Genomic DNA, 25,069 nt, shown 5'->3' on the forward strand with positions numbered 1-25,069 from the left:
TAAGATATTCTGTGTGTCAGGTGACTCGATTAGTGCGCCAAGCCATTAGCGAGGTCAGGTGGGGCGCAAAACAAGTCACTTGACCTGCAACCTGCCAACAGCTACCGGAAATAGGAGAGCCTGTGGACCACGGAACCGGCTCGATTTTTGCCCCCGTTTGTCGGCCGGAGCTGACCCACTGTCATGGATGTCTTTATATACCTCTTAGAGCTATCCCCCCGGCTGGGTGGCTGATTCTTGACATCCAATCTCTTCACGACGTATCGCCGCGCTCTCCGTACGTCAACATGTCTTCCCTCGGTATCGAGGAGAAGACCGGACCACATATGTCCAGAGAGACCATGGTGACCAAGGATTCCGACAGCGCAACTACTGTACTTGGAGAGGACTCCTCCCCGACTCCGAACCCCAATGTCAGCCGCGCCGATGGGTGGACGTTGATGCCCCAAGTCAAGGAACAGCACGAGCGCGAAGTCCAGTCAGGTTTCAAGCGTCGCGAATTGGGCGTCACATGGCAGAACCTCAATGTTGAAGTTGTTAGCGCAGAAGCCGCCGTCCAGGAAAACTTCCTTTCGCAATTCAATGTTCCTAAGCTCGTCAAAGAGTCCCGCGCCAAACCTCCACTTCGCAAGATTCTCGACAACAGCCATGGCTGCGTTAAGCCTGGTGAGATGCTTCTAGTCCTCGGTCGCCCAGGATCCGGTTGCACGACTTTGCTCAAGATGCTCGCCAATCAACGAAACGGTTACCAGTCGGTCGAAGGTGATGTTAGATATGGGTCAATGACGGCAAAGGAAGCTGGCCCGTACCGTGGTCAGATCGTCATGAACACAGAGGAGGAGCTCTTCTTCCCCAGCTTGACTGTCGGCGAGACAATGGACTTTGCGACCCGCTTGAAGGTGCCCTACAAACTGCCTAGCGGAATCGAGTCGCCGCAGGCCTACCAAGAGCAGACGAAGAAGTTCTTGCTCGAATCGATGGGAATTTCGCACACTGTTGATACCAAGGTACGTCGTCTTCTTCCCATTCATTACCTGCAAGACTAACAGATGTAGGTTGGTAACGAATTCATTCGCGGTGTTTCCGGTGGTGAGCGCAAGCGTGTCTCCATCATCGAGTGTCTTGCGACTCGCGCGTCGGTCTTCTGTTGGGATAACAGTACTCGTGGTCTTGACGCCAGCACTGCGCTCGAGTGGACCAAGGCGGTCCGCGCCTTGACAGATGTGTTGGGGTTGTCCACCATCGTCACCCTGTACCAGGCCGGTAATGGTATCTACGATCTCTTCGACAAGGTGTTGGTATTGGACGAGGGTAAACAGATCTACTACGGACCCATGGCCCAAGCCAAGCCTTACATGGAATCTCTTGGCTTTGTTTGCCGTGAGGGTTCCAACGTTGCCGATTTCTTGACCGGTGTCACTGTTCCGACCGAGCGCAAGATCCGCCCTGGATATGAGTCGCGCTTCCCCCGCAATGCCGACGCTATGCTTGAGGAATACAACAAGTCTGCGGTCAAGGCTGACATGATTAGTGAATACGAGTACCCCGACTCCGAATTCTCCAAGCTGCGCACCCAAGACTTCAAGGAGGCTGTTTTTGAGGAAAAGGCCAAACAACTACCCAAGAACAGCCCGTGGACGGTCGATTTCATCAATCAGGTCAAGATCTGTGTTATCCGACAGTACCAAATCCTCTGGGGTGACAAGGCCACGTTTATTATTAAACAGGTGTCAACTCTTATCCAGGCTTTGATTGCAGGTTCGCTCTTCTACGATGCTCCCAACAACTCTGGTGGTCTTTTCGTCAAGTCCGGTGCTCTCTTCTTCTCTCTCCTCTACAACTCACTCTTGGCCATGTCTGAAGTCACGGAATCATTTCAAGGACGTCCGGTGTTGATTAAACACAAATCTTTCGCTTTCTTCCACCCCGCCGCATTTTGTCTCGCCCAGATCGCTGCCGATATCCCTGTTCTGATATTCCAAGTCACTATTTTTGCCCTCCCTGTCTACTTTATGGTTGGGCTCGAGATGGATGCTGGAACATTCTTTACCTACTGGATTTTGGTGTTTGCGACAACCATGGCGATGACTGCTGTATTCCGAGCTTGTGGAGCTGCCTTCAAGACGTTTGATGACGCTTCCAAGGTCTCGGGTTTCCTCATCTCGGCTCTTATCATGTACACCGGTTACATGATTCGCAAGCCTCAGATGCACCCGTGGTTTGTTTGGATCTACTGGATCGACCCTCTGGCCTATGGTTTCGATGCCTTGCTCTCCAACGAGTTCCACGGCAAGATAATTCCTTGCGTCGGCACCAACCTTGTCCCTACCGGACCGGGTTACGAGAACGCAGCCACCCAGTCCTGCACTGGTGTTGGAGGCGCTATCCCCGGTCTCAACTATGTCACCGGTGATGACTATCTTGCGTCGCTCTCGTACAGCCACTCTCACGTCTGGCGTAATTTTGGTATCCTCTGGGCCTGGTGGGTTCTTTTCGTCGTCATTACTATTGTTTCTACTACCCGCTGGAAGGGCGCTTCTGAGAACGGACCGTCCCTCTTGATCCCCCGTGAGAGCGTTGAAAAGCACCGCCAGCACGCTCACAAGGATGTTGAATCTCAGCCCAACGAGAAGTCTTCCAACAAGATTCAGAGAGACGGTGTTCAGGACTCGAGCGAAATCGACAACCAGCTTGTTCGCAACACATCGGTGTTCACGTGGAAGGACCTCTCCTATACCGTCAAGACCCCGACTGGTGATCGTCAGTTGCTCGACCACGTCTACGGATGGGTGAAGCCCGGTATGCTTGGTGCTCTTATGGGATCGTCTGGTGCTGGAAAGACCACTTTGCTTGATGTTCTTGCTCAGCGCAAGACTGCCGGTACTATTCACGGCCAAGTCCTGGTGGATGGTCGCCCTCTCCCCGTTTCCTTCCAACGTTCCGCCGGTTACTGTGAACAGCTTGATGTTCACGAGCCTTTTGCTACTGTCCGCGAAGCCCTTGAATTCTCTGCTCTTCTGCGTCAGTCTCGTGAAACACCCCGCGAAGAGAAGCTGAAGTACGTCGACGTCATTATTGACCTTTTGGAACTGCACGACATTGCCGACACCCTCATCGGTCGCGTTGGTGCTGGACTCAGTGTTGAACAGCGCAAGCGTGTCACCATTGGTGTTGAACTTGTTTCCAAGCCCAGTATCCTGATCTTCCTTGACGAACCAACCTCTGGTCTTGACGGCCAGTCCGCCTACAACACTGTCCGTTTCCTCCGCAAGCTGGCTGATGTCGGTCAGGCTGTTCTTGTCACCATTCACCAGCCCTCGGCTCAGCTCTTTGCCGAGTTTGACAGCCTCCTGCTTCTCGCCAAGGGTGGTAAGATGGTCTACTTTGGTGACATTGGTGACAACGGTACTACTGTCAAGGACTATTTTGCTCGCCACGGCGCTCCTTGCCCTCCAAACGCCAACCCCGCTGAACACATGATTGACGTCGTATCTGGAACTCTCTCGCAAGGTCGCGATTGGCACGAGGTCTGGAAGGCTTCTCCCGAACACACCAACGCTCAGCAAGAACTCGACCGGATTGTCAGCACAGCCGCCTCCAGCCCGCCTGGAACCGTCGACGATGGCCACGAGTTTGCCATGCCGCTCTGGGAACAAACCGTCATCGTCACCAAGCGTACCTGTCTCGCCGTGTACCGCAACACCGACTACGTCAACAACAAGCTCGCCCTGCACATCGGTTCCGCCCTCTTCAACGGTTTCTCCTTCTGGAAGATGGGCGAATCGGTCGGCGAACTCCAACTCAAGCTCTTCTCCCTCTTCAACTTCATCTTCGTCGCCCCCGGCGCCATTGCCCAGCTACAGCCCATGTTCATCGAACGCCGCGACATCTACGATGCCCGCGAGAAGAAATCCCGCATGTACTCCTGGATCGCCTTCGTCACGGGTCTTGTCATCTCCGAACTCCCCTACCTCGTCCTCTGCGCAGTCCTCTACTTTGTCTGCTTCTACTACCAAACAGGCATGCCCACGTCCTCTGACAAGGCCGGCGCCGTCTTCTTCGTTATGCTCCTCTACGAGGGTCTCTACACTGGTATCGGACAGTTCATCTCAGCTTACGCACCCAACGCCGTCTTCGCGACGCTTACCAATCCCCTGGTCATCGGAACCCTCGTCTCCTTCTGTGGTGTCTTGGTTCCGTACGCCCAAATCCAGGAGTTCTGGCGCTACTGGATGTACTGGCTTAACCCCTTCAACTACCTCATGGGCTCGCTGTTGACGTTCACTGTCTACGACGTCGACATCCGCTGCGACGACGCTGAGTTCGCGACCTTTGACCCGCCAAACGGTTCCACTTGCATCGATTACCTGGCTGATTACATGAGGGGCATTGGTGCTAGCGCCAACCTCATCAACCCCGACGCTACGTCGCAGTGTCAGGTCTGCCAGTACACCAGGGGAAGTGATTACCTTTACAGTCTTAACTTGAAGGACTATTACTATGGGTGGCGGGATACAGCGCTCGTTGCGCTTTTCGTGCTCAGTTCTTATGCGTTGGTCTACGGCCTCATGAAGCTTAGAACTAAGGCTTCGAAGAAGGCTGAGGATTAAGCTCTTAGCCGTCTCGCCAATTTTTCTCAATTCCCCTCTCATCTACATCTGCATTGGAGATGCATTGATCTCTTGAAATTTGGATACATTTGGATACCGTTTGATTTACTCTTTTTTTTGGATTTATTTACATTTACGATGTTCATAGATGGATGACACATACACTGCGTTGCATTGCGGGAGTTGTGCGATGTACAGATAGGAAACGCACTCCGCTTAATAATTAGATAGACTCAATACATTGATAATTCTTCATCTTTGATTTCTACAATTCTGTATCCTGTAGCTGATGCGGATGTTTTGACTTGAATGACAAGCGCCGAAGCATGCGCGGATCCTGGGAAATATCGAGCCTTCCCAAAGGATGAATGATATCAAGGATCAGTGGACGGGGTTTAATCCCGGGTTATTACTCAGTGTCAACGTGGACGACGATACAGTGCCGAACACCAGGTTTATAGTAGATTGTCAGAGACAGTGCGAAGCCAAAGAAAGGGGTGATGTAGTCGTGAGAGGGAATCCATCATTCGAATAAGTTATAGTATGGTATGGTAAGCGACAGTATCACAACCAGCAAGCAGGGAAACAAGATCGCCGTAAATCGTTGTCAATAAATAGAGCAGAAGAGAGCTATTCGCAAGCAAGTCGTAACGAGAGACAGAAACAGACGCTATTTCGAGGTCGAGGTCGTAATTCACATAACAATGCAGCAGGAGTTCTGCTTCTTCGCGCTCGTGTAGAACATCTTACTCTGCGAGCTGAGACCCTCGCTTTTCTGGACTAGGTCGTCGAGTTTTTCGCCGCGCTGGAGGACCTATTCACCCATTCCAATATTAGTCTCTATCCACAACCATTTCACATAGCAGCCAGGTGTAAGGTGGCGGGGCCGGAAACATACACTCTCGATGGTCTTGTGCAACACAACCTTTGTCTCATCGAGCTCTTGCTGTATCTTCAAGATCGAGCCAACGTTCTGCGGATCCTGATATTTTGAGATATAGCCGGCCAGAGCGGGGAAAGAGACGGGACCAGTCGCGTTCTTAGCGGAGGGGTTGGACGTCGTGAACTCGTCGAGGAGCTTGGAGAGGACTTGGTGGGCGGCCATGGAGGGGTACTCATCGTCGGAGATGATCACACCGGTAATACCGGGGACTTGGCTGGAGGCGTAGACGTGGAAGGTGAATTCTAGAGCGGATGCTTATCAGCTCTGTTCTTCACCGACATGAGATCGACCCCTGATCGAATCGGGGTTGGACTGCAAGTGTTTCTGGGAATTTGTAGAAAGCGAGTGCTGCATACCCTTCTCCTGAACATCCTGCCGTTGTCCCGGGCTCGTGCGACCAACAACGAGCTTACTGAACATGGTGGTGAACTCGGAGATGCTTCCCCTCGTGAAGCGGGAGTAGCTGCTGAGCTCGCGCTCGCAGCATAGCTCGATGGGGTCGGGTTGCGTGTTCCGGAGAACCTGGCCGGTTAGTTTCTGGGCATTTCAAGGTGCGGTCCAGCTTACGCCGATGTAAACGATCTTCATTTTCGCAGATGTGGTGAGGTGAGTAAGTGTGGGGTGGAAGAGGGAGAGGTCAAAGGTCACTGTGATGGTGGGGCGGTGCCAGGTGGCAGAATATCCCCATCAAAGTCTATGCGTGCTCACGTGCCTGGACCCTGTTACCTGACGTTGGTTGACAGCTGAAGGACCCATCTACAACACCACTACCCACTCGCCGACTATTCTTCTGCCTGTCAAGCATCATTTCAGAACGAAAACTTCGGCATGTGGCCAGATACATGTCGCTGCTGCCTGGGATAGGTTGCTGCGTTACGAACGTTGACAACCTGCTCTTTCTCTAACTCCCCTCATGAGGTGCGCGGTCTTGCTGGGAAGCATATTGCCCCTCTATGAGCACTGAGCGGTTGCGCGCGAGTGTACATGGGACACTGCAAATAGTGACCATCTCGGCTCGATGACAGTCCTGGTCAAATCCCTGTTGTGCCTTCGGGTAGACCTTGTTCTCCTCGATTCCGCTTAACAACTAACCTAGACGCATTAACTATGTTTCAAGCAGAGTGCGATGTTTCTGATCTCTTGAAAGCAGTGAAGGCATGGCCTTCTCACCGATCCAGTGTGGTACAATGATGCGACTTGAAATCACCGAGTTCGTGACTATCTGCCAATGGATTGCACTCCCGGCAACGCGTTTCGAAGGCAGGAACAACCCAAACAGGCCCTGCAAACTGGCAACTACGGATTGAATTCATCTAGCTTGCCTTTAAGATTCTCCTGCACTCCCTCAACCTTCCCCAATCTATGCGCCTTCCTTGGCCAGAACCATGACTGTTGCTGCGATCCTACCTGTCGTCTCCTCCCCTTCCCTTGCGATTTTGCTCCGCGTTGTCTCCCTCTGGGTGCGCTTGTACCTCAAACTTGAATTGCTCTCCGTCCTAATTTGGGCGACCAACGACATTTTTGTTGGTACAAATTCTGGGAGTGAATTATACAAACATCTGGCAACTGTTGGGTAACCATGGTGCTCTGTGGTGTCCCGCACGATGACGGTCGCGAGCTCAGGCGACTCGATGACTTCTTCACGAAGCACGGTTTCTATCGTCTGGCGCGAATGGGCCGAAAATTCGACAAGATTCGAACTCCAAAGGCCGAGAGAGAGATCATGACGGGGTTCATCAGTCTGTGGGAGGGTGTCGATCAAGCCATCAAAGACATCAACGCGTTGGATGCGGAAGATACTCCCTCCGCCGAGAATGACCTGCCGCTGCCGGAACCCTGCAGACAGCTACTCATTGACCGCTACCGCAAGACTCTCGAGTCCTACAGCAACACCCTCACGTGTTACCGACGGATCCTTGACTGCTATCGGAGCACTCTCGAGAGCTACCGCGTCACGCGCGCTTCCTACCGCAAGACTCTCGACTGTTATGACAAGACGCTTGACTGCTACGACAAAACGCTCGAGTGCTACAACAAGATCATGCATTGCTATGATAAGTCTTTGGATCGCTACGACCGGTCTTCCGAGAGCCAATACCGCAATGAGCTCCGCCTTCGTGTAGAGAACCTCGCTCAATCCGCCGAGAAGACTCGAACGGAGTTTTCGAAGATGGGTGTCTGGCAGAGGGCGTGGGTTCGGCCACACTTGCGGGACATTAATCAGGGATTGAGTCGCCTTCTTGTTCAGACTACGATGCAAAAACGCTGTTCTACCTGCGGTCACGAAATCAACAACCAGGAGGCGCAGGAAGCGAAACTACTTGAGCTCAACCTACCACGTACACCAGCGGCCCTAACCGACTCTGACTCTCTGAGTGGTCTGATGTATGCGAAGTCTGAGACTTGAACTGGAGTTTCACGTTTGCTTTTGAAATCGAGCCTTGTTTATTGTGTAACTCTCTATCTTCCACGTCTCGGTCTCTGTGCGCTCAGCCTATTGTATTCTAGCCGTCAATTAGTCGCGATTCATGGACTTAAGATTATCTACATGCGAAAAACTTGTGCAGCGGAAATGACCTTCTACCTTATATGTGTAGAGAACCTAGCTGATCATCAATAGCTATGTTGGAATGAAGTTTGGGATTGGGCTTGTAACGCGAAGTAGATGCGCCGGCTCCCCCAAATATATAATTGGAACACGTGCTACACAATGAGGCTTGGACTTAATTCAACAACACTTTATCACGAAGCATCCCCAACTCCACATACATACTGCCTGGTTACTATCTCTCCAACCTCATCAGGCATTAACCCTTTCATTGTTTGGGTATTGAGACCTCCGAGATCGCTGGGGTATATTCCAAGGGAGGCGTGACATCATGGATAATTTTACCGCATTTGGCGAGGAAAGCGGGGGGAAAGGATTAGTAATAGGAATCCTGTCAGTGAGTCAAGAGGACGGAGCCGGTATCGGATCAGCCTCGTGTTTCGACTTTACAACGATCAAAGAAGGAGAAAGTAATTATATTCAGTGTCATTGGATAACAGAAGAATAAGATACAATTAGTGACAGCGTTAGTGTGAGGGAGACGAGGCGATACGCAGGTTCTGCTTCTCCGCGGATCACGTGGGCGGATTTGCCCCTCCAGTGCTGATTGATAAGAATTCGCTGACCAACCACTCTTCCCTCAATATTTGGTCAAGACATTTCCTTGACGACATTGCACTCTCCTTCACTCTCAGCTCTTCAATCAATCTTCAGTCAACTCTTCTTCCCGACCACGCCTCCTCGCCCGAGCCAGAAATTTGCGATTGACTCCTCGAGTACCTCTATCAACCCACCGGTTATCCAAACCGACGGCACCTAGCCACCATGGCCCCCTCATTCGTATCCATCGACACAACCCCCGACTTCGACATGCCCTCTGCCCCCATCAAACCCGTCGAGTCAAACACAAAGCGCACCCTCCTCCTCGCACCGCCCTCAATCGCCACACAAGAAGACAAACTCCGCGCCCTCTTCACAACCTACGATCGCACAACCACAGACCTGCAAATGCTCGACCGCGTCTCCGCGGGCTTCGTTTCCCTCCCACCAAACACATACGATCTTGTTCTCGTCCTCACAGAGGCGGATGGCACGAAGCGCACCGAGGCGCTGCAGTTGTTGAAGCGCGAGGTCTATGCGGCTGTTATCCCGGCTATGAAGGGTGGCGGCAAGGTGCAGACGCAGGATAATTTCTTTGGTGAGGCGGAGGAGCGCGAGGCTGTGCTTGCGGGGCTGGTGAAGAAGGATAATGCATTTGAGAAGATGGATTTGGGAAGTGGGGGTGCCGTACCGTTGAAGTTGGGGAGGAAGAAGAAGGCCGCTGCTGCGCCGGCTCCGACTGCGGCGCCTGTTGTCAAGCCTCCCCCGATTATCAGCTCTATGGATAATGATTTGAATATGGGCGATGATGAGTTGATTGATGAGGATACCCTTCTTTCAGCGGATGATCTCAAGAGACCAATTCAACCACGTGAGTCATCCGTCATCTACTCTCAAAATCCATCCGATAGATCTAACTAACCTCTGTCGTTTTTACAGCCCCAGAATGCCAACCAAAAGCTGGAAAGCGCCGCCGCGCCTGCAAAGACTGCACTTGCGGTCTAGCCGCCCAAATCGAAGCCGAAGACAAAGAGCGCCGCGAAACAGCCGACCAGAACCTCAACGCCATCAAGCTCGAGACCGACGACCTCAACGAACTCGACTTCACAGTGCAAGGAAAGACCGGCTCTTGCGGAAACTGCGCACTCGGTGATGCGTTCAGGTGCGACGGGTGTCCATACATTGGTCTTCCTGCCTTTAAGCCTGGGCAGGAGGTGCAAATTCTGAATGATGTTGCACAGCTTTAGGGCTGCCGCTGGGATGGGTTATATTACATGCGTGCATTGGGTTTTCAGAAAGGGGTTCAGGTGGGCTTATGTTGGATTCGGGCGTTGAGATGGAGTTTGCATTGCGAGCTTGAGACTGCTTAGAAAAATTTTTGCGTGCTGGCCATGGAGGCTTTGGTTCGGGTTATACCTAGATAATGAAACATTATGTTTACAAGTTCATCGTCATTCTGATATGATTTTCCAGACTATTATTTTTACTAGCCATATTGTATTGTTGCTAGTTTCTGCCAACGCATTGTATAGCCGCTACTCTACTTTTGCTGAGCTTCGGCTGGTGTCCAACATTGCAGTCGCCGAACCGCTTGATACCTTTGTCCAAATCGAGACACTCGAAATCTAGCCAGTACTCCCCACGAAGCCAGTTCTCGGCCGCGTGCCCTGAGGCAATTTTCCTGTTCTAGTTTCCCACCTCAGTCATGAAAGAATGTAGACTACGAAACCGGGCTGTTGATAAGGAGTACCTTTAATTTTCTAGGTGTAAATCGCTACCTTGAGGTAGATACCTGACCTATAGACATCTTACCTTACGGGCAAGTTTGCGGGCTACTAGAATAGCTAGAATATGGAACAGAGGGGTTTACACAGGAACTAAACTTGACTACTTGGACCAGAGTTACAAGTTTTCTCAGAAGATAGTAAACTATATCTATATTTGCTTCCTGATTATCTCAAGGTCTTTGCATTTGTGTATTGTGCGGGAGCCCTATGTACGGTAGGCATCTGGGTAGATGGTACCTAAAGAAACCCTATATCCGCTAAAGCCTAGGTAACTGGGTCCAGCCACTAGACCTCTAACCTGCTTCAGGCACCACCCCTCACCTACTGAGACCCATAAGCGAAGTCCAGCGCAGGCCAATGCTTCGCAACAGGCGCCGGCCCAAAAACAACCTTGGTAACCTTCTCGCCTGGCGTAACCCTCAGCCTAATAAACTGCTTCCCAGAGAAAAAGTACCCATCGCTAGGCACACCGGGCACCGAAATAACCGCATCAACGCGCTTAATCCCAGCCTTCTCAAGCCCAATACAATGGTCTCTGATAAACGACGGCCCAGAGACAAGCCCGCTCTCCTGCTTGCCCGGCTCAAGGGTAATATGCACGAATACCCTGCCGCGGAAAAAATATGCGTTCTTCGGGTTCTTAGGGTTGAGGAAGACCGCGTCGACGGTGTGGAATCAGGCTTCAACCAGCGAGGGCCAGTTATCTTCTATCTTTGCGGGTCCGAAGACGATGCTGTCGCCGTTCCTCTGGGCTTTCTTCACCCGCATGAAGTCGATTCCGCGGAATATCCAGAATTCGTTCTCGTGGTCGGGGACTGGGATGATTGCGTCGGGTTTGTCGAAGGTTCTGGGGCCTTCGCCAAAGGCGTTTCAGTCTTCTGAGAGCGGTTCGGGACCGAAGGGGCGCTTGTTGATGATGCTTTCGGGGATGACGGCGATGTTGGCGTATTGGGTGCCTGCGAAGACGTAGGTTCCTCTCTTGGAGTCTTTGTGGTGGAATGCAGTGTTCATTGTGGAGGTGTTGTTGAGATGGAACAGAGGATATATGAAGTGTTGGTTGTATTCGAAATTTGATTTGAGGGTTGATTGATGATGCTGTAAAGAGCTGATTTGGGTTTCGAGAAGTGAAGAAAAAGCGGTCCTTATATAGCTTTTGGGCGGCTTCCTCTTCATCATCGATGTAGCTTTACATCACCCATTTACTAAACGCCTGTGACGAAAATACCAGGCATAACACGACCATTCTCATGGACAGCATATTACGTCTTCACATCTGACAGATCTAGGCAATACCAAGCTGAGGAAATGATCATGCAACGAGCTTGCAGCGATTGTTGTCACTCTGCATAGTTCGGAGACAAGTTACGCCGCAGAGTGCACCATCCAGGCAACAATTGTTGCAATTACCCCATTGGTTCGTAAACGGTGGAGGCATACTGGCCACCGGGGTTAGCCGACCTACTCCAAACGCCCAATAATAGGATATTCTGGCATTCAGCTGGGGGCTTCATACTGCAAATGATGGATCCGATCCGATCAGCAGATCCGCGCCGGGCCGCAGGAGTAACTTAATCGGTGGTAAAAGGGGTATCTCTTGCAGGTTCCTGTGCACCCCCTTGCTTCCGTGATGAAAGAGCTACGCAACTATGAGACACATAACATACTGAATTGCTCTGGCCTCACGCTTTGAATGACTGTTTTTCTCTCAACACCCGCATCTAATGCTGAAAGACCTTTGCGATCATCATCGAGGGGAGATTATCACTACCTACCTACTCCATATGAATCGGTGGAGAAGTAAACAACTTACATACTCCGTTACTCTTACGTGGCCATTTCGTTCACTACGGAGCATTGGATCCAAAAATCATTTGACTACCTGGTCAAGAGCCAAGATGAAACCTGTTAGCTCTTACCTCACCAAAAATGCCCACGATGACGATCGTCGCTGCAAGCTGCAGTGCACGGTGGGGATTGCCATCGTATCTCCACTGCAAGATCAGTGCCGTACAGCTGGACCGATCATCTTCAGCACCTTCACAGGCTGTGGACAGGTTATGCACGCGCTGAAGCAGTGTCATTCATACACCATCTTCAGGCGGACGATAGCACAGCTCAATTAAGAGTGGAGATCGCTCGGCTCCACCCTTGCGTTGATCAGCGAGAGGGTTTGAGGAATCGAGGAGGCGAGGATACGATGGGTTCGTCTCTCGAGACCCCGACACAGCGCAGAGGTCGTTAGTGAAAGTTGGCTTTCGTCACCCAGTATACAAGGGCCTGACTGATGTTTACTCCAAGTCTCACGCCATGGAAATTTGTCAAGGGGTTTGCTTGCCACCTGTTTCCCCCATAGGTAGATATGATACTGGGGTCAAAAGACGAAACGGTGCATTGCAAATGATATCAAGGAAACATCGTCTGACGTCAAGGGTTAATGCTGCGAGGGGTTTTGAAGCCACATAGCTCCGGGGACATCGGTCCTCTCGACTCCTCGTCCGATGAGTCTCGAACGCTACGTAGCAAGATCAGGAATGACGGGGTTAAATTAAGCTCGCTGGAGCGCACTGGAGAGTCTCCGTCCAGGCTGACTCGAGGCTGTATAGAATTGGGACGAGCGAACAGCTCAAGGATCTAGAGTCTTTGAGACATCCGGAGCCAGAGTCAAATAACTCTGAGCATTGGCTTTCCCATGGCTAAAAGTACTCTTATGGCCATTTTCGGGTTAGCATTCGCGCCTGGGAATAGAAAAGAATATGCGAAGATAAATAGGTCTTCAAAGAAGAGCCAAACGCCATGATCTTTTCAATCTGAGTTCTCATATTCCAAGTAGCAATTATCTCTGGAAATCAGAGGCAATGAATTGCGAAATGCAGGAACATGCATGAGGGCTGAGTACTTTACCCAGATTCCGTAGAGATAGACCTTCACATAAGTATGCGTAGATGCTATCCTAACTACAGTGCTGAGAGCTGTATTTTGGGCTCGTTGGCGTGATGTCTATCTATGCCAACAATGACGCGCGGCAACGTGGAAAGCTTACTTTTGTGGGATGGGGATGGAGGTAAGTTTAGGTAGCTTGATATATCTCCCTAAACTCATGATTAGAGGAGGCGCATAGGTGTCGTCGGAGAGACTCACTTGAGATACAACTACAACCCTGGTCGATAGGGATAAGAGATATGAGTACTCACGCACATAGGTGCCTGTACCAGTCAATAAATAGGGACATGGGTGCGTCCTCACTTCTACCTCATGTTCAAAGCGAGTCCAAGGAGGTTATGACGGTACTCCAAGCAAAAAACAGCTCCTCAGAGTAGCCATTTTCAAATGCAACAATTGGTTCATTACGCGACACCCTGCTCCGTTTACGGAGTATTCATCGCACAATCACCTATCTGGGTAGGGCACACTCACCACAACCCACACAGCCTACCTATATCAATACCCCGCGACTTGACATCCTCACCTAATAAGAAACAACCCTAATATATCTCCAACCAAAATGCGGGGCTCGCCTCCCATCCCTTGTCTATCGACACTCTGCACCAACCAAGCCATCGCCAAGCGACAGGGATATACCCCCCTGCCTCTTTCAGACACGCCAATTCGCCTCCCAAAGCGGGGTACCACACCTCGTCAAGCGCATACCCAATGAAAGCAGGACAATTGAAATTAGGTCTGACACACACGACAGGCCGAACAAAGGGCGTTAGGCTGACAAGTACTAAAAAGTGACAGTCCCACTTTGTCCGGGGTAGGCCCACCCCCCGCGTTGTTTGCGGGGCCGCTTCCATCGTTCCAGCGTGGTCGGGCCTTTTTGATACCTCCTTGTCATGACTTGGGTTTGTGAGGTGGTCCACAATCTTATATCTACGTCGTGGAAACATTATATAGAGTAGAAACATGCATTGTAGTTGAAAGGTAGCAGACGAGAGAGTTTTACGCAAGAAGCAAGAACAGGATCAGACCACCTCCTACCCCCGGAACACGCAGCCGCTGACGCATCATGCGGTGTGCGAGTGGCCTGAGGTGTCTGATTGGGTTTGAAATGGAGTGTTTGGGCGTTTACATGTATTGATGCGATCTTTGGGAGGAAGACTGGGTTTCTGTAGGTTGGGATCCTTGTCGAGTGTATTGGGTGTAACCTGGTGTTTTGATACAGCCCCTTCCTTATTGAGACAGTGGTACTTTTGTGCGATTCCCCTCTTTTGGCATAAGTGCTGAATGGCGCTCGAGGATGAGAGAGAGGACCTGATAACTGGTTGATTGATACTTGGAAATGGTTTCATTCATGTTGTTCATGATAAATAAGTAAAGTAGCAGACAACGCCGATATCACATGATTCCATTTCGTCCACCATCGTCCTGATCAACATGGACATTTCAGTAACACAAATAAAAGAAGTAGTAGTTAGATAAACCCGTCTATCAAAGACAGTAACAGTTCTGCCTCTAGTCTAGGCTCAACCACGTCTGGAATGTATGTTTCGTAGAGAAGAAGAGAATGAGGAAAAGAAAGCGCCCCCCTAGACAGGAATACGCCGCATGTATCTCATGGCTAAGAGGACTGCAGCGGCTGAGGTGTATGCTCCGGCTCCAGCGGTGATCCAGACGGGACGGTGGGCGGCAAAGGAGGTAGAGACGAGGGCTGCCCGCTGACGTCGCTTCTCTGTTGAAGTAGATTAAGTGTTAAAGAGAGACACTCGATGGAGGAGTTGGAGGATAGGGGACACATACCAGTATTGAGGAAGCGGTTCCTCAAGGTAGCAAGCTGGGTCCTGACATAACCTCCAGCAGGACCAGCAGAGAGGTTCTGAACGACTTGAGGAGCAGACATATTGAATGATATATGAGTGGTTTGATGGTATCCTCGAAATGGCAGTAGAGCAGTGGTAGGTATATTATAATGAAACGAAATTGCCTCAGAGTTTCAGTGGGTGGCACAAGGTTTATATACAACGCTCGTCATTCGGGGGCGGGGTAGGCTGGTACTGGTCACTGGATCTCGCCGCTGTTCAGCCTGGGAGTGACAGGTAGAGTTACCTCCTATCCTGGTTGGCTTTGTGTTGCCTATTGGGCCAGTTGACGATGGCTGTGGCGAGGCCTGGAGCCTTGGTTGATGGGCGTATGGCGGCCCTGGTTCAGTTAGAGGTTGACGCTGGAGTGAAACGGAGCGACAGATGTCAGTGGATGAAATGAGCGATCGTCTGTTACTTGATCGTAAGACGCCAGGGATTAAGGTGTGGTGATGCTCTAGTGAGGGAGAGTTGCCGGTGTTTTGGCTGTCTGATGCCCATTCGGTCCTTCCGAAATAATTTTCCACCCGGCCTGACTCGCATCTACCATATTCAGTGTTGAAAAAAGCGTCAGTCGACTGATTTTTAGGTATCTTGTTCATCGATGCTCTATTGTCACCCCGGGGGTGTATTACTCTCCATCGACATCCAGGCCTATAGTGAAGCAACTATAACCCCTCACAATACCAAGCTGCAGGGTATCACAACATCTGACAGCTGACGACGCGCTCCCCTGACATCTTTCTACGAGCGACTTATATATCGATTCTTCATTCCCAGCGTCGAACCCACAATATAGACCTTAGTCGTCCATTTACCTTTGAGCGTATAGTCTTGATCGACATGGAACCACGGAGACGCGGGATAGCTGCTCCTCTGAGACATATTAACCAAAGGGCGGCAAAATTGAAACCTTAGCCAACGTCAATTAAGTTACCAGTGGAAGCGATTATCCACCCTTGTTGTCCACTCGATCATGACGTCCTTCACGGCTGAGACCCAGGAAGGCTGATTCTGGGCTGCTCTGTTCCCAAGAGCCACGCAGAAAGGCAGCGCTTCTCATGGATTATGTCTGAACCTTGACTTTTGAATACCATGGTCAGGTCCAGTTACCGGTGCGTGACTAATTGTCGATAGTCGCATCACGACGGCCAGTAGCTCATGATACTGTCGCTCATCTCCGACGGACTTCTGCCATAAAAGCTCACCTTGATGATATTGTCTGACTGCTTCTCATGACTGCAGTCACTTTGCTCTTCTTGTCCATAACCTCGCCTACATTGGACGTGTTTGTTCAACCAATTACCGAATTCGAGCGGAGATACATAGCCAAATGTTCGCATAGCCAGAGAATGCGTTACTCAAGCTGGAGGTATATTTTTGAGTCACGCAGGCCGCCAGGGCATACTGGCAGCTCAACATGTCCAATAATCACTGCATTTGACGTCGACAATCTGTCCCTTGAGAGAACCAGGCTGAGATAGGGCTACGAGTGGGTCTGAACAGTCGATCGGGGGCATGACGTGGTTACGTCAGCATCGTGATCCCCGACAAAAAACATCGCGTTGTTCCTGAAACGCTTTCCATCCTCCCCTAGAGAATGCGAGCGGAGACGCCTCGAGCGAAACGAACTGGTGCTCCCGACTACGACGACCCGTCCTTCTGGGACGTCAAGTTTGCGACCGGTCAGGATGTCGGCGAATGGTTGAATCACGGCCAAGTCCTCCTCAAGGCCATCCTCTCGTTCCTTGAAAGCCAGTTCGCATCGGAAAAACACGCGACACCCCGAGTGCTTCATCTTGGCCCAGGACTGTCCAAACTGGGAGCAAAGGTGCGCAATGAGTTCGAAGAAAGGGGCTGGGCGGGGAGCGGCGTTGTTGTAAGTGCTCTCTTCACCCGTCTGGGCGGATGGCTTTACTGACTGTTGTGTCTTTGATAGAATGTGGACTTTTCCTCGGAAGCAGTTCGCCTCGGTCGGGACGTCGAGAGTACACACGATAAATCCTATGCGATGCGTTGGGAGCAGGCTGATCTCCTGTCTTGGAACGACGTGTCCCACCTGCTCCAGTTCGGTCCGTTCGACGCGATTTTCGATAAAAGTACAAGCGATGCGATTGCGACAGCTAGCCCGGTGGCCATGAAATCATTAGACCTGTCAACGATTTGCCCGTCTGTGCAAGCTGCACTATTAGATAAGGAGGAAGTTACATTGTCACCTGTGGAGCTCCTTGCGCTGCACCTTGTCTCACTGACGAGGAGAGGCTCTCGCTGGTTTGTCCTTTCGTACTCGTCAATGAGATTCGATAATATACAACATGCTAAAGTGTACTGGGACATCATCGATCGCGTTCCTATCGAAGCACCCGGCGGCCAGACAACGTCAGGAGCCTACGCGCCTCCTGTTTATCATTGGATGTATGTCCTGCAGCGCAAATGAAATTTATCTTCGGATGAGGCCCGCTTCAATCAGAGATTACACTGGTACTGACCTCCGAGTCCTTGGAACATTGGCCCGGATGGCGCCAATTTGCTGTCACATGAGGGCTGTTGACGAAATGGTTCACCATTTTGACACTCAAACTTGCCCCGTTGAACACTCACATATCTTCGATATATTCCAGGATACTCCGTGACTTGTTTTGGCAACCGCTCACTCAATGTCTTCAAGCCAAGACAAGATGACCAGCGTATGCGATTTCTCCAGTGACGAATTCATCAAGTCGTACGTGCGTCCATCTCGCAAGCCGCTATCACCTGCTGACGTTGTATTTAAGCTGCCTTCCTCTTTTCGATGAGCCTACCGTCATGGTAACGGTGGGTGAAGTCACTCACCAGGTTCCCAGGGCGCTTTTTTGCCGCCACTCTCCCTACTTCTCAGGAATATCTGAAGGAAAATTAAAGGAAACAAGGAGCCGCGAAGGAGTACTCGAAGAGAAAGAGGGGATTGTCTCAGCTCACAGCGTCTCAATGTTCCCACACTGGCTGTATACCGGTCACACCAACCTTCTCGGGGAAATGCGCCCGAATCTATTAGCGCGTACATTGAGTTCGCCAGATTCGGCGACATGGTTGGAGTAGACAACTTGGGCTCGCACGCAGCTATGCATATCGAAAAGATCATCGTTAACCGTGTCCCATCTGAGCATCAATACGCGGAAAGGAACTGTCACCATCTGATCTCTGATCATCTATACCAGGCGAGCTTCCTTCCCGATGGCCATGCTGTTCGGAAAATCCTTGCGAAGGCGTGCGTCGAGAAAAATCTCTCTGGAAACGAATTTAAATTCAACCAGGAGGCCCAGGATTACCCGGAGATCGGAGCGGACTTGTTGCGTGAGCTGAGGCCTGTGTTGAAGGGAATGGCATCACAAGGTGCACGCTACTATTCATACAATGAGCCCATATCGAAAGAGACCCGGTCATTTTAGCTGTGACCTTGGTTTGAGTCGTGCTGGGTGGAATAGTTCGGCTCCTGTCTTCTACTTGTATGCGACTAGGATAATGCCTAGTCAAATCTCAAATAGCCTACAATTAGTTAGCGGTTGACCACTCTTGAATTTATGTCTACTTTGGCGATACCGAAAACATTACCTTCACTTTAACCCCTCCATGATATTGTCGTATACGTGTGAGTGCCGCCAGGATGCCTACGCAGCACCCTCTGCAAGGGCTTAGTCATGTGCACAAGTTTAGTTTTGTGCAGATGTATATGAATTATATACACAAGAGAATACACATGATCGCTGCATGCAAGTGTGTCAACCACGCCCGGGCCTGCTTTACCTGTCGCTTGCCATTGATCGCACCTTCGAGACTCGGTCATTCCATGCTGCACTTGGCTAGTGTTTCCTGACATCATTGATCCAGATACGCCCTACGACAATAGGGCGCGTTCTGACTCATTGGAGCTTGTTCGACGGTAAGGCAAGTGAACAGGCGCCAGCAGGCAGCACAAGAGATCGTCCATCTTCGCGGTTCTATCCCAAAACAGTCCCCGAATTGATGGAATGGCTCGAAGCGGTATGAAGTTGGTAGAATGTACTCGACCAGACCAGATGGCAGGCACCCACTGGCGGCTGGAGAAGTGGGACGTGCGGCTGAAGAGTACATACTTTAAGTCGCCTTGAGCACCTCCAAATCGACCATGACAACAGCTGATTTCAACCGGGTTCGAAGATTTCTAGATTCAATTGGATTGGATTCCTTCTTTTAACCACAATGCCTCCTCAAACATCCGCGCTCTCACAAACCCTCGGGTCCCTGACGCAGAGCAAGATCCGGGAACTGGAGAAGCAGCGGTCGAGCTACGAGGACCGAAAAGCCAAAATTCTTTCCCATGCAGATGCCCAGTCTGATCTATCTTTACGAGTCAAAGTAATTCTTGATGGGACGAAGGCGATCTACCCTAGTGCGGCAAACGATATGATGATCGAAAAGATCGAGCAGTGGCTGGATCAACGCCGGTTCGACCCGTCTGTCACGGATGACATGCTAAGGGAATACGAGGACGAGCTTCGCTCTCGCTTGGATGCTCATAGTCGGAAAATGAGTCTTGCGGATTTGTACTCCCGGTTGTTGACCGAATGGGCGGATTCGGGTGATGATGAGGCTAGGGATGGCGATGGGTCGGTGGCGGACGGAGATGAGGAGTATATGGTCGTTGAAGAGCGGCAGAAGCAGCGACTGCAACAGCTTTGCGATCAATTTGAGGCAACCGTGTTTACTCCACTTGAGACTAGCGCGGAGGACATCAACGCATTCCTGGACGGACTCTTTTCAAACGACGATCAGGTGAATGAGCTGAAAGAGCTCAGGAAGAGGATTGGGCAGCAGAGCTTGAACATGTTCGAGGAGGAAGCGCCATTCGACCACGAATCCCTTGCAGTGACTATCAAGGGTCTGCTGACGGAAGATTTGCTCAGCGAGGAAAAGAAGGACGTTCTGAAGGGCTTCCTCAAGAACAAGGTGGCCTTGGCTGAGATTGCCGACGTGTTGAATATGAGGTGGGCTGATCTGGAAAACTGGGATTGGTTCGCCAGAGACGAGGGCATTCCAGTTTTGCCTCGCCAGCAGCTGAACGGGAAATATCGCATCTGGATGGATGAAGACGTCTTGCAGCTTATCTTCGTGCAGTACATTGGCACGCGGCTGTGCAATCTGTTGAAGACGCAACTGAAGTACTTTATTGAAGTGGACACTAACTGGAACTGGAAGGCGGCGCCACCGATGACCGAGGATGAAAAAGAACGCCGACTCTATTATCTTGGGAAGAATGATGACGGCGATGGACCGGAAAAGAACCGAAAGTCGGACTATTTGCAGAAGTACTTTCTCACGCAGTTACCCATTTCTATGACGACCCTGGCGAACGGAGGTGCGCCTTATGATGATGAGGAGGAGGAGCATGATGAGGACAGCGAAGAGGATGGATGGGGCCGTGCATCAGATCCATTGCCCAAGGATGTTGACAGGAACATCAAGCAACAACTACTCCGGAAGGTCGCAACAGAGACTTTGATCCAGAGAAACATTTACGACGCTGCTGCCATCATCCAGTCTGACCTTCGATGGTATGGGACGGGACTGCCCCATAGTACGATCTTTACCATCATGTCGTACATTGGACTTTCCAAGGAATGGATTGCATTCTTTCACAAGTACCTCGAGTCGCCTTTGAACATGGACGCGTCATCCGAAGGGCGTACCCCCGCAGGTCCTCGGACACGCAAGAGGGGTGTTCCGATGGCACACTCATCAGAGAAGTTCGTCGGAGAATTGATATTGTTTTTTATGGACCTTGCTGTCAACCGAACAACGGGCTTACTTTTGTACCGGCTCCATGATGATCTGTGGGTCTCTGGCGAGCCGAGCAAGTGCGCAGAAGCATGGGAGGTCATGAACTCATTCGTCAAAGTAGCTGGCTTGGAGTTCAACCTGAGCAAGACCGGATCTGTCTACCTCGCTGAGACTTTCGATCCTTCAGTCAAGGCCCGGCTTCCGAAGGGGCCTGTCACATTCGGCTTTTTGAAGCTCGACGCCTCCGGCACCTGGGTGATTGACCAGACACAGGTCGAGGCGCACGTCCAGCAACTCAAAACACAACTGGAAAAGTGCGACAGTATCATGGCGTGGATCCGTACTTGGAACAGCTGCATCGGCCGGTTCTTCAAGAATACGTTCGGACAGCCTGCGACTTGTTTCGGACAACAGCATGTGGATATGATACTTGAGACATACAGATCGATGCAAGGGGCACTTTTTAGAAGCACCACAGGCACAGTGACAGAGCACCTGCGACAAATGATCCAGTCCCGATTTGGCGTTTCGGAAGTCCCAGACGCCCTCTTCTACTACCCAGAGGAACTAGGTGGCTTAGGTCTCCGCAACCCCTCCATCTCGCCATTCCTAATTCGCGGCAACCTGGAGCCTTCACCACTCAAACACATCGAGGATTTTTTCGAGAAAGAAAAATGGTTATACAAAGACGACAAGCGGCGCTTCGACGAACTCTCGCAGAAATCACGAACGACTCGATTCGCCCAAGTCAACAACGCCGAAGAACGCCGGTTTGTCTCCCGCGCCGAACGCGACACATTCATGTCCTTTGACGAGTGGTCCAAGTTCCGCTGGTCAAATTCGCATACCCTTCAAAGTCTATATCGCAAATTGCAGAACGTACCAAAGCCAGACCACGTCGATTTTACCGTCCCCGTGTTTACGGCGCTGTATGAAGCGATTTCTAGGAGGGAGGGGAATGCCATGGATACTGAGCGGAGGTATATTGTTCAGATGTATGCGCCTGAGGTGCTGAAGAAGTATGGCGGTGTTAGTCTGGTTGATAAGAAGTATTTGCCTATTGGGGTTATGGCTATGATTAAGGAGAGGAGGGTGAAGTGGCAGATGGTTCTTTGAGTCTTGGTAGTGCGCTAATTAAGGACTGGAGAGTCATAGTTGCTTGGGAATAGGTAAGTAAGGTTAAGAAGCCTTGATTACTCGAACTAGGACCTTTCCTCGTAGCGGTATGTACCTGTCTACGTGAAAAGTGCACCCTGAGTCAGACCAGACTGCCACTCGCGACCAGGCCGCAAAACCTCTCCTACACGGACACGATGCTGTCTGCAGCACGTCAAGGACTTGCGGGCTGGGATAGGTTTTGGAAGAACTACAAATAGTCAATGAAGTCCATATCCTAGAACAAATCAAGTGCCTGCAGACACCCCGCGTCACGAAATCCAAGGTAATCTTCCAGGGAATCAAGGCCCTAGCATGGTCGGCAGCCGTCATAACCAACTATTGGTCGAGCGCCACTTCCGGCTGTGGGTGATCATGAGGGTGCAGGTGATTGTCGATCACATTGACCTGACTCAAAAGTCAACGTAAACGTGCATGAACTAGCAGATGCGGCTTGGGATCCGCACAAGGACTTGGTGAAGGAGGGTCCGATTAGTCCGTTTCGATCTGAATGAAAATGTGCGAAGCTATGATAATGCCACAAGACACAGAAATTGTAAGACGACCACCGTACAACATAGTACTACCAGTAAACGGCCCATTCATCCATTATACCTGACATACATGGCCTCTTCCTGCCCCGCTAAGCCCGGAAATTGAATCTCCTAGGCTCGATGTTGAATTCCTACCAGCTGCCTGGTTTCCCTACGTGAGCGGGAGGCAAGCTCTCCTACTCGCTATAGGGACACAGGTTATTGAAACGCCCAAAAACCTCGAAATCACAAAGGATATCAGATTTCAGGGCCCAGTCATGTGTTATAGCCGAATTGGGGTACACTATGAGACTTGATAAAGATAACACTCCGATTATAACTCAACTGCACAATTATATGGCGGTGGCGTCCTGAGTCAAGCAGTATAGTTGCGCTTAATGAAGATCTTTCTTTGATGTATAACGGCATCCTGAACGGCGGTGGGAAGCCGGACCCGCGCATAAGTGGGATTACATAAAAAAAAAAAAGGGGGGGGGGGGGGGATGGATGGTACACAAGGACTCTCTGTACATCTAGACGCCAACAAATGGCGGAACGCGCTTTGCGAGTTCCTTGAGAGAGATACGGCGTCGTATTATGCCATATCTATATCATTGAAGAGTGATTCTGGCAGCCTATTCAATCCATTAACCTAAACCAGAATATTACAGATAACCCCGGGGTAGTTCGCGCCTAGCTCTCCAAATACATCGGCCACGGAAGAAGTTCTCACATCGCCACCTTCGCCGGTACATTGGGCGTTGCTAAGATTATGCTTAGCATTTCCAGTGGTAGTCAAGAGGCCCAGACATCAATCACTTACTCGAAGAACTGGCAAAATACATCACTTCCTTCGGGAATCGCAATGGAATCGATGTTCCTTGTTTAGGTCTTAGTTGGGCCTCGAGAAAAAAATGGGTGGGAGGGGGAGGAAGTGGCATTAGACCTACGGAGAAAGGCTATGGCAGGTGCCATCTGGCGTGAAGTTCTCGGAGTCCCCGTCAAAGTTGGGCAAGTTATAGATAGTGACATCTATAGATCCTTCGGATTCTTGTTGAGGTGATGGTGCTGCAATGGCCGCGAGTATAAGAGCTCCGAAAGTGAAAGCCCGGAGAAAACGCATCTTAGCCGGTGGAATGGCTTAAAGTACAAATGGTGAATTTTGTGGTTATACGCAGGAAACCGGATGGTATTGAAGTAGGACGGCCACCGCCAGAGAGACAAACGAGCTCTTTTGTAGCCTTGGGTTTCGCTAACCGTCCAGCGGCGGTGAAAATATGGGAGAAAAGGAGAGCTAGCTGCATGATGCACGGCCGAAGGAAGAGAATGGAGCTCTGTACATATGGTTGGTGGAAGTACATTCTGTAGTTGAATATGGAATGTGGCTGCTTACTGGTATGGCGGTAATTGGTAGTTCACGTACCACAGGCATAGCAGTACCTTCCATTCAGAGCAATGATTTCTTCTCACCTCGATCATGAGGCACTGGTCAGGCAAGTTTTGGGCACTCTCGTTTCAGGAGACTTCTGACATAATGTAGAGTTTGTTTTGGTGCAGTGTGGTTTCTGTAGACACCCCACCCTGATTAGGTAGAGCCATAGGGACAATCATACGACGGTGTGCAATTGTGCATTTTATGAGCAAGGCCTGGCACGAAGACAGACCCCAGTGTGACCTGAGGAGATCCTACTGTGCGACGTAAAGGCGCATGAACTAGCAGATGTGGTTTGAGATTTGCAGATATCTGAAGATCCTTACCCGTACGCTGATCAATGGACCGCCAATTAAATACTTTGATCCCTCGCGTCGATCAGCCGTAATTGAGAAAGGCGCTTTACGAAGGAATATGGTAAGAAACACACAGGCCAGTTCTTTTGAGCGCTTGTGACTGGAATCCGACGATCCCCGCATGAAGTGACGCATGCCATGCCATGTCAACAGGGACTCTAGGCGCTCGAGAGAAGAGCAGAATGTCTATAGGTCCTTTTGTTCCATTGCTGGCTTTGTGCTCTTGCGGTTGCAGGAACGGATGTCATGCTTATCACTACTCTCTTCTACTAAGTGCCTATGTCTCAGCATGATCACAGATCAGTAATAGCGACGATGCCTGGAACACCGTAGCTGGCTATAAATTTGACTGTTTGCGAAGAAGACATAGTGGAAGTAAGATGGAAAAGCTATTAGGGGGTGGCATCTTCTAGAGTTTATGAAGAAATCTGCATTTGTCGCTGGAATGGAATGGTATGATCGTTGGATTGGATTAGATTGTGTTAAGGAGTGTGTATCTCAATTTCGGCTGCA

General features: G+C 50.7%; 9 protein-coding genes across 9 annotated transcripts; 6 read left to right on the plus strand and 3 right to left on the minus strand.

Moving 5' to 3' along the window:
* Positions 1-172: 172 nt before the first annotated feature.
* Positions 173-4,848, plus strand: BDV14DRAFT_170335 (putative ABC multidrug transporter). The gene is made up of 2 exons (XM_073768186.1): positions 173-1,007; positions 1,056-4,848. Exons 1-2 carry the CDS (start codon positions 288-290, stop codon positions 4,608-4,610), a joined length of 4,275 nt encoding a protein of 1,424 aa, XP_073629846.1. The 5' UTR covers positions 173-287; the 3' UTR covers positions 4,611-4,848.
* Positions 4,837-6,168, minus strand: BDV14DRAFT_170336 (palmitoyltransferase YKT6). Its single transcript, XM_073768187.1, has 4 exons — positions 6,121-6,168; positions 5,910-6,075; positions 5,509-5,795; positions 4,837-5,424 (listed from the first exon to the last, which is right to left on the minus strand). The coding sequence occupies exons 1-4, from the start codon at positions 6,139-6,141 to the stop codon at positions 5,305-5,307; spliced, it is 594 nt and encodes a 197-aa protein (XP_073629847.1). The 5' UTR covers positions 6,142-6,168; the 3' UTR covers positions 4,837-5,304.
* Positions 6,169-7,132: 964 nt separating this feature from the next.
* BDV14DRAFT_198351 (uncharacterized protein) lies at positions 7,133-7,960 on the plus strand (the record flags this gene model as incomplete). Its single annotated transcript, XM_073772918.1, has 1 exon — positions 7,133-7,960. One exon carries the CDS (start codon positions 7,133-7,135, stop codon positions 7,958-7,960), a length of 828 nt encoding a protein of 275 aa, XP_073629848.1.
* Positions 7,961-8,755: 795 nt separating this feature from the next.
* On the plus strand, positions 8,756-10,152 carry BDV14DRAFT_170338 (DUF689-domain-containing protein). The gene is made up of 2 exons (XM_073768188.1): positions 8,756-9,572; positions 9,641-10,152. Exons 1-2 carry the CDS (start codon positions 8,927-8,929, stop codon positions 9,946-9,948), a joined length of 954 nt encoding a protein of 317 aa, XP_073629849.1. The 5' UTR covers positions 8,756-8,926; the 3' UTR covers positions 9,949-10,152.
* Positions 10,153-10,809: 657 nt separating this feature from the next.
* On the minus strand, positions 10,810-11,499 carry BDV14DRAFT_198353 (uncharacterized protein; the record flags this gene model as incomplete). Its single annotated transcript, XM_073772919.1, has 3 exons — positions 10,810-11,118; positions 11,176-11,303; positions 11,385-11,499. The coding sequence occupies 3 exons, from the start codon at positions 11,497-11,499 to the stop codon at positions 10,810-10,812; spliced, it is 552 nt and encodes a 183-aa protein (XP_073629850.1).
* A 3,256-nt stretch (positions 11,500-14,755) lies between these two features.
* On the minus strand, positions 14,756-15,401 carry BDV14DRAFT_170341 (uncharacterized protein). Its single transcript, XM_073768189.1, has 2 exons — positions 15,226-15,401; positions 14,756-15,157 (listed from the first exon to the last, which is right to left on the minus strand). Exons 1-2 carry the CDS (start codon positions 15,323-15,325, stop codon positions 15,015-15,017), a joined length of 243 nt encoding a protein of 80 aa, XP_073629851.1. The 5' UTR covers positions 15,326-15,401; the 3' UTR covers positions 14,756-15,014.
* A 616-nt stretch (positions 15,402-16,017) lies between these two features.
* Positions 16,018-16,802, plus strand: BDV14DRAFT_170343 (uncharacterized protein). Its single transcript, XM_073768190.1, has one exon. It carries the CDS (start codon positions 16,520-16,522, stop codon positions 16,766-16,768), a length of 249 nt encoding a protein of 82 aa, XP_073629852.1. The 5' UTR covers positions 16,018-16,519; the 3' UTR covers positions 16,769-16,802.
* Positions 16,803-16,848: 46 nt separating this feature from the next.
* Positions 16,849-18,049, plus strand: BDV14DRAFT_33374 (uncharacterized protein). Its single transcript, XM_073776569.1, has 2 exons — positions 16,849-17,163; positions 17,224-18,049. Exons 1-2 carry the CDS (start codon positions 16,885-16,887, stop codon positions 17,719-17,721), a joined length of 777 nt encoding a protein of 258 aa, XP_073629853.1. The 5' UTR covers positions 16,849-16,884; the 3' UTR covers positions 17,722-18,049.
* A 1,376-nt stretch (positions 18,050-19,425) lies between these two features.
* On the plus strand, positions 19,426-22,784 carry BDV14DRAFT_170351 (uncharacterized protein). The gene has a single exon (XM_073768191.1). It carries the CDS (start codon positions 19,503-19,505, stop codon positions 22,194-22,196), a length of 2,694 nt encoding a protein of 897 aa, XP_073629854.1. The 5' UTR covers positions 19,426-19,502; the 3' UTR covers positions 22,197-22,784.
* Positions 22,785-25,069: the final 2,285 nt, after the last annotated feature.

Source organism: Aspergillus stella-maris, assembly GCF_047715825.1.
Source record: "Aspergillus stella-maris strain CBS 113639 unplaced genomic scaffold BDV14scaffold_16, whole genome shotgun sequence".
Taxonomy (NCBI): Eukaryota; Fungi; Ascomycota; class Eurotiomycetes; order Eurotiales; family Aspergillaceae; genus Aspergillus; species Aspergillus stella-maris.

Excerpts from the sequence above, each read along its gene's own strand:
- BDV14DRAFT_170335 (XM_073768186.1), top strand. The coding sequence starts at position 288 with ATGTCTTCCCTCGGTATCGAGGAGAAGACCGGACCACATATGTCCAGA. Across the intron at positions 1,008-1,055 it reads CGCACACTGTTGATACCAAG|GTTGGTAACGAATTCATTCG; the intron begins GTACGTCGTCTT and ends TAACAGATGTAG.
- BDV14DRAFT_170336 (XM_073768187.1), bottom strand. The coding sequence starts at position 6,141 with ATGAAGATCGTTTACATCGGC. Across the intron at positions 6,076-6,120 it reads TGAAGATCGTTTACATCGGC|GTTCTCCGGAACACGCAACC; the intron begins GTAAGCTGGACC and ends CTAACCGGCCAG. Across the intron at positions 5,425-5,508 it reads TGCACAAGACCATCGAGAGT|GTCCTCCAGCGCGGCGAAAA; the intron begins GTATGTTTCCGG and ends ATGGGTGAATAG.
- BDV14DRAFT_170341 (XM_073768189.1), bottom strand. The coding sequence starts at position 15,325 with ATGTCTGCTCCTCAAGTCGTTCAGAACCTCTCTGCTGGTCCTGCTGGA. Across the intron at positions 15,158-15,225 it reads GAACCGCTTCCTCAATACTG|AGAAGCGACGTCAGCGGGCA; the intron begins GTATGTGTCCCC and ends CTACTTCAACAG.
- BDV14DRAFT_33374 (XM_073776569.1), top strand. The coding sequence starts at position 16,885 with ATGCGAGCGGAGACGCCTCGAGCGAAACGAACTGGTGCTCCCGACTAC. Across the intron at positions 17,164-17,223 it reads GGGCGGGGAGCGGCGTTGTT|AATGTGGACTTTTCCTCGGA; the intron begins GTAAGTGCTCTC and ends TGTCTTTGATAG.
- BDV14DRAFT_170338 (XM_073768188.1), top strand. The coding sequence starts at position 8,927 with ATGGCCCCCTCATTCGTATCCATCGACACAACCCCCGACTTCGACATG. Across the intron at positions 9,573-9,640 it reads CAAGAGACCAATTCAACCAC|CCCCAGAATGCCAACCAAAA; the intron begins GTGAGTCATCCG and ends TCGTTTTTACAG.
- BDV14DRAFT_170351 (XM_073768191.1), top strand. The coding sequence starts at position 19,503 with ATGCCTCCTCAAACATCCGCGCTCTCACAAACCCTCGGGTCCCTGACG.
- BDV14DRAFT_170343 (XM_073768190.1), top strand. The coding sequence starts at position 16,520 with ATGACTGCAGTCACTTTGCTCTTCTTGTCCATAACCTCGCCTACATTG.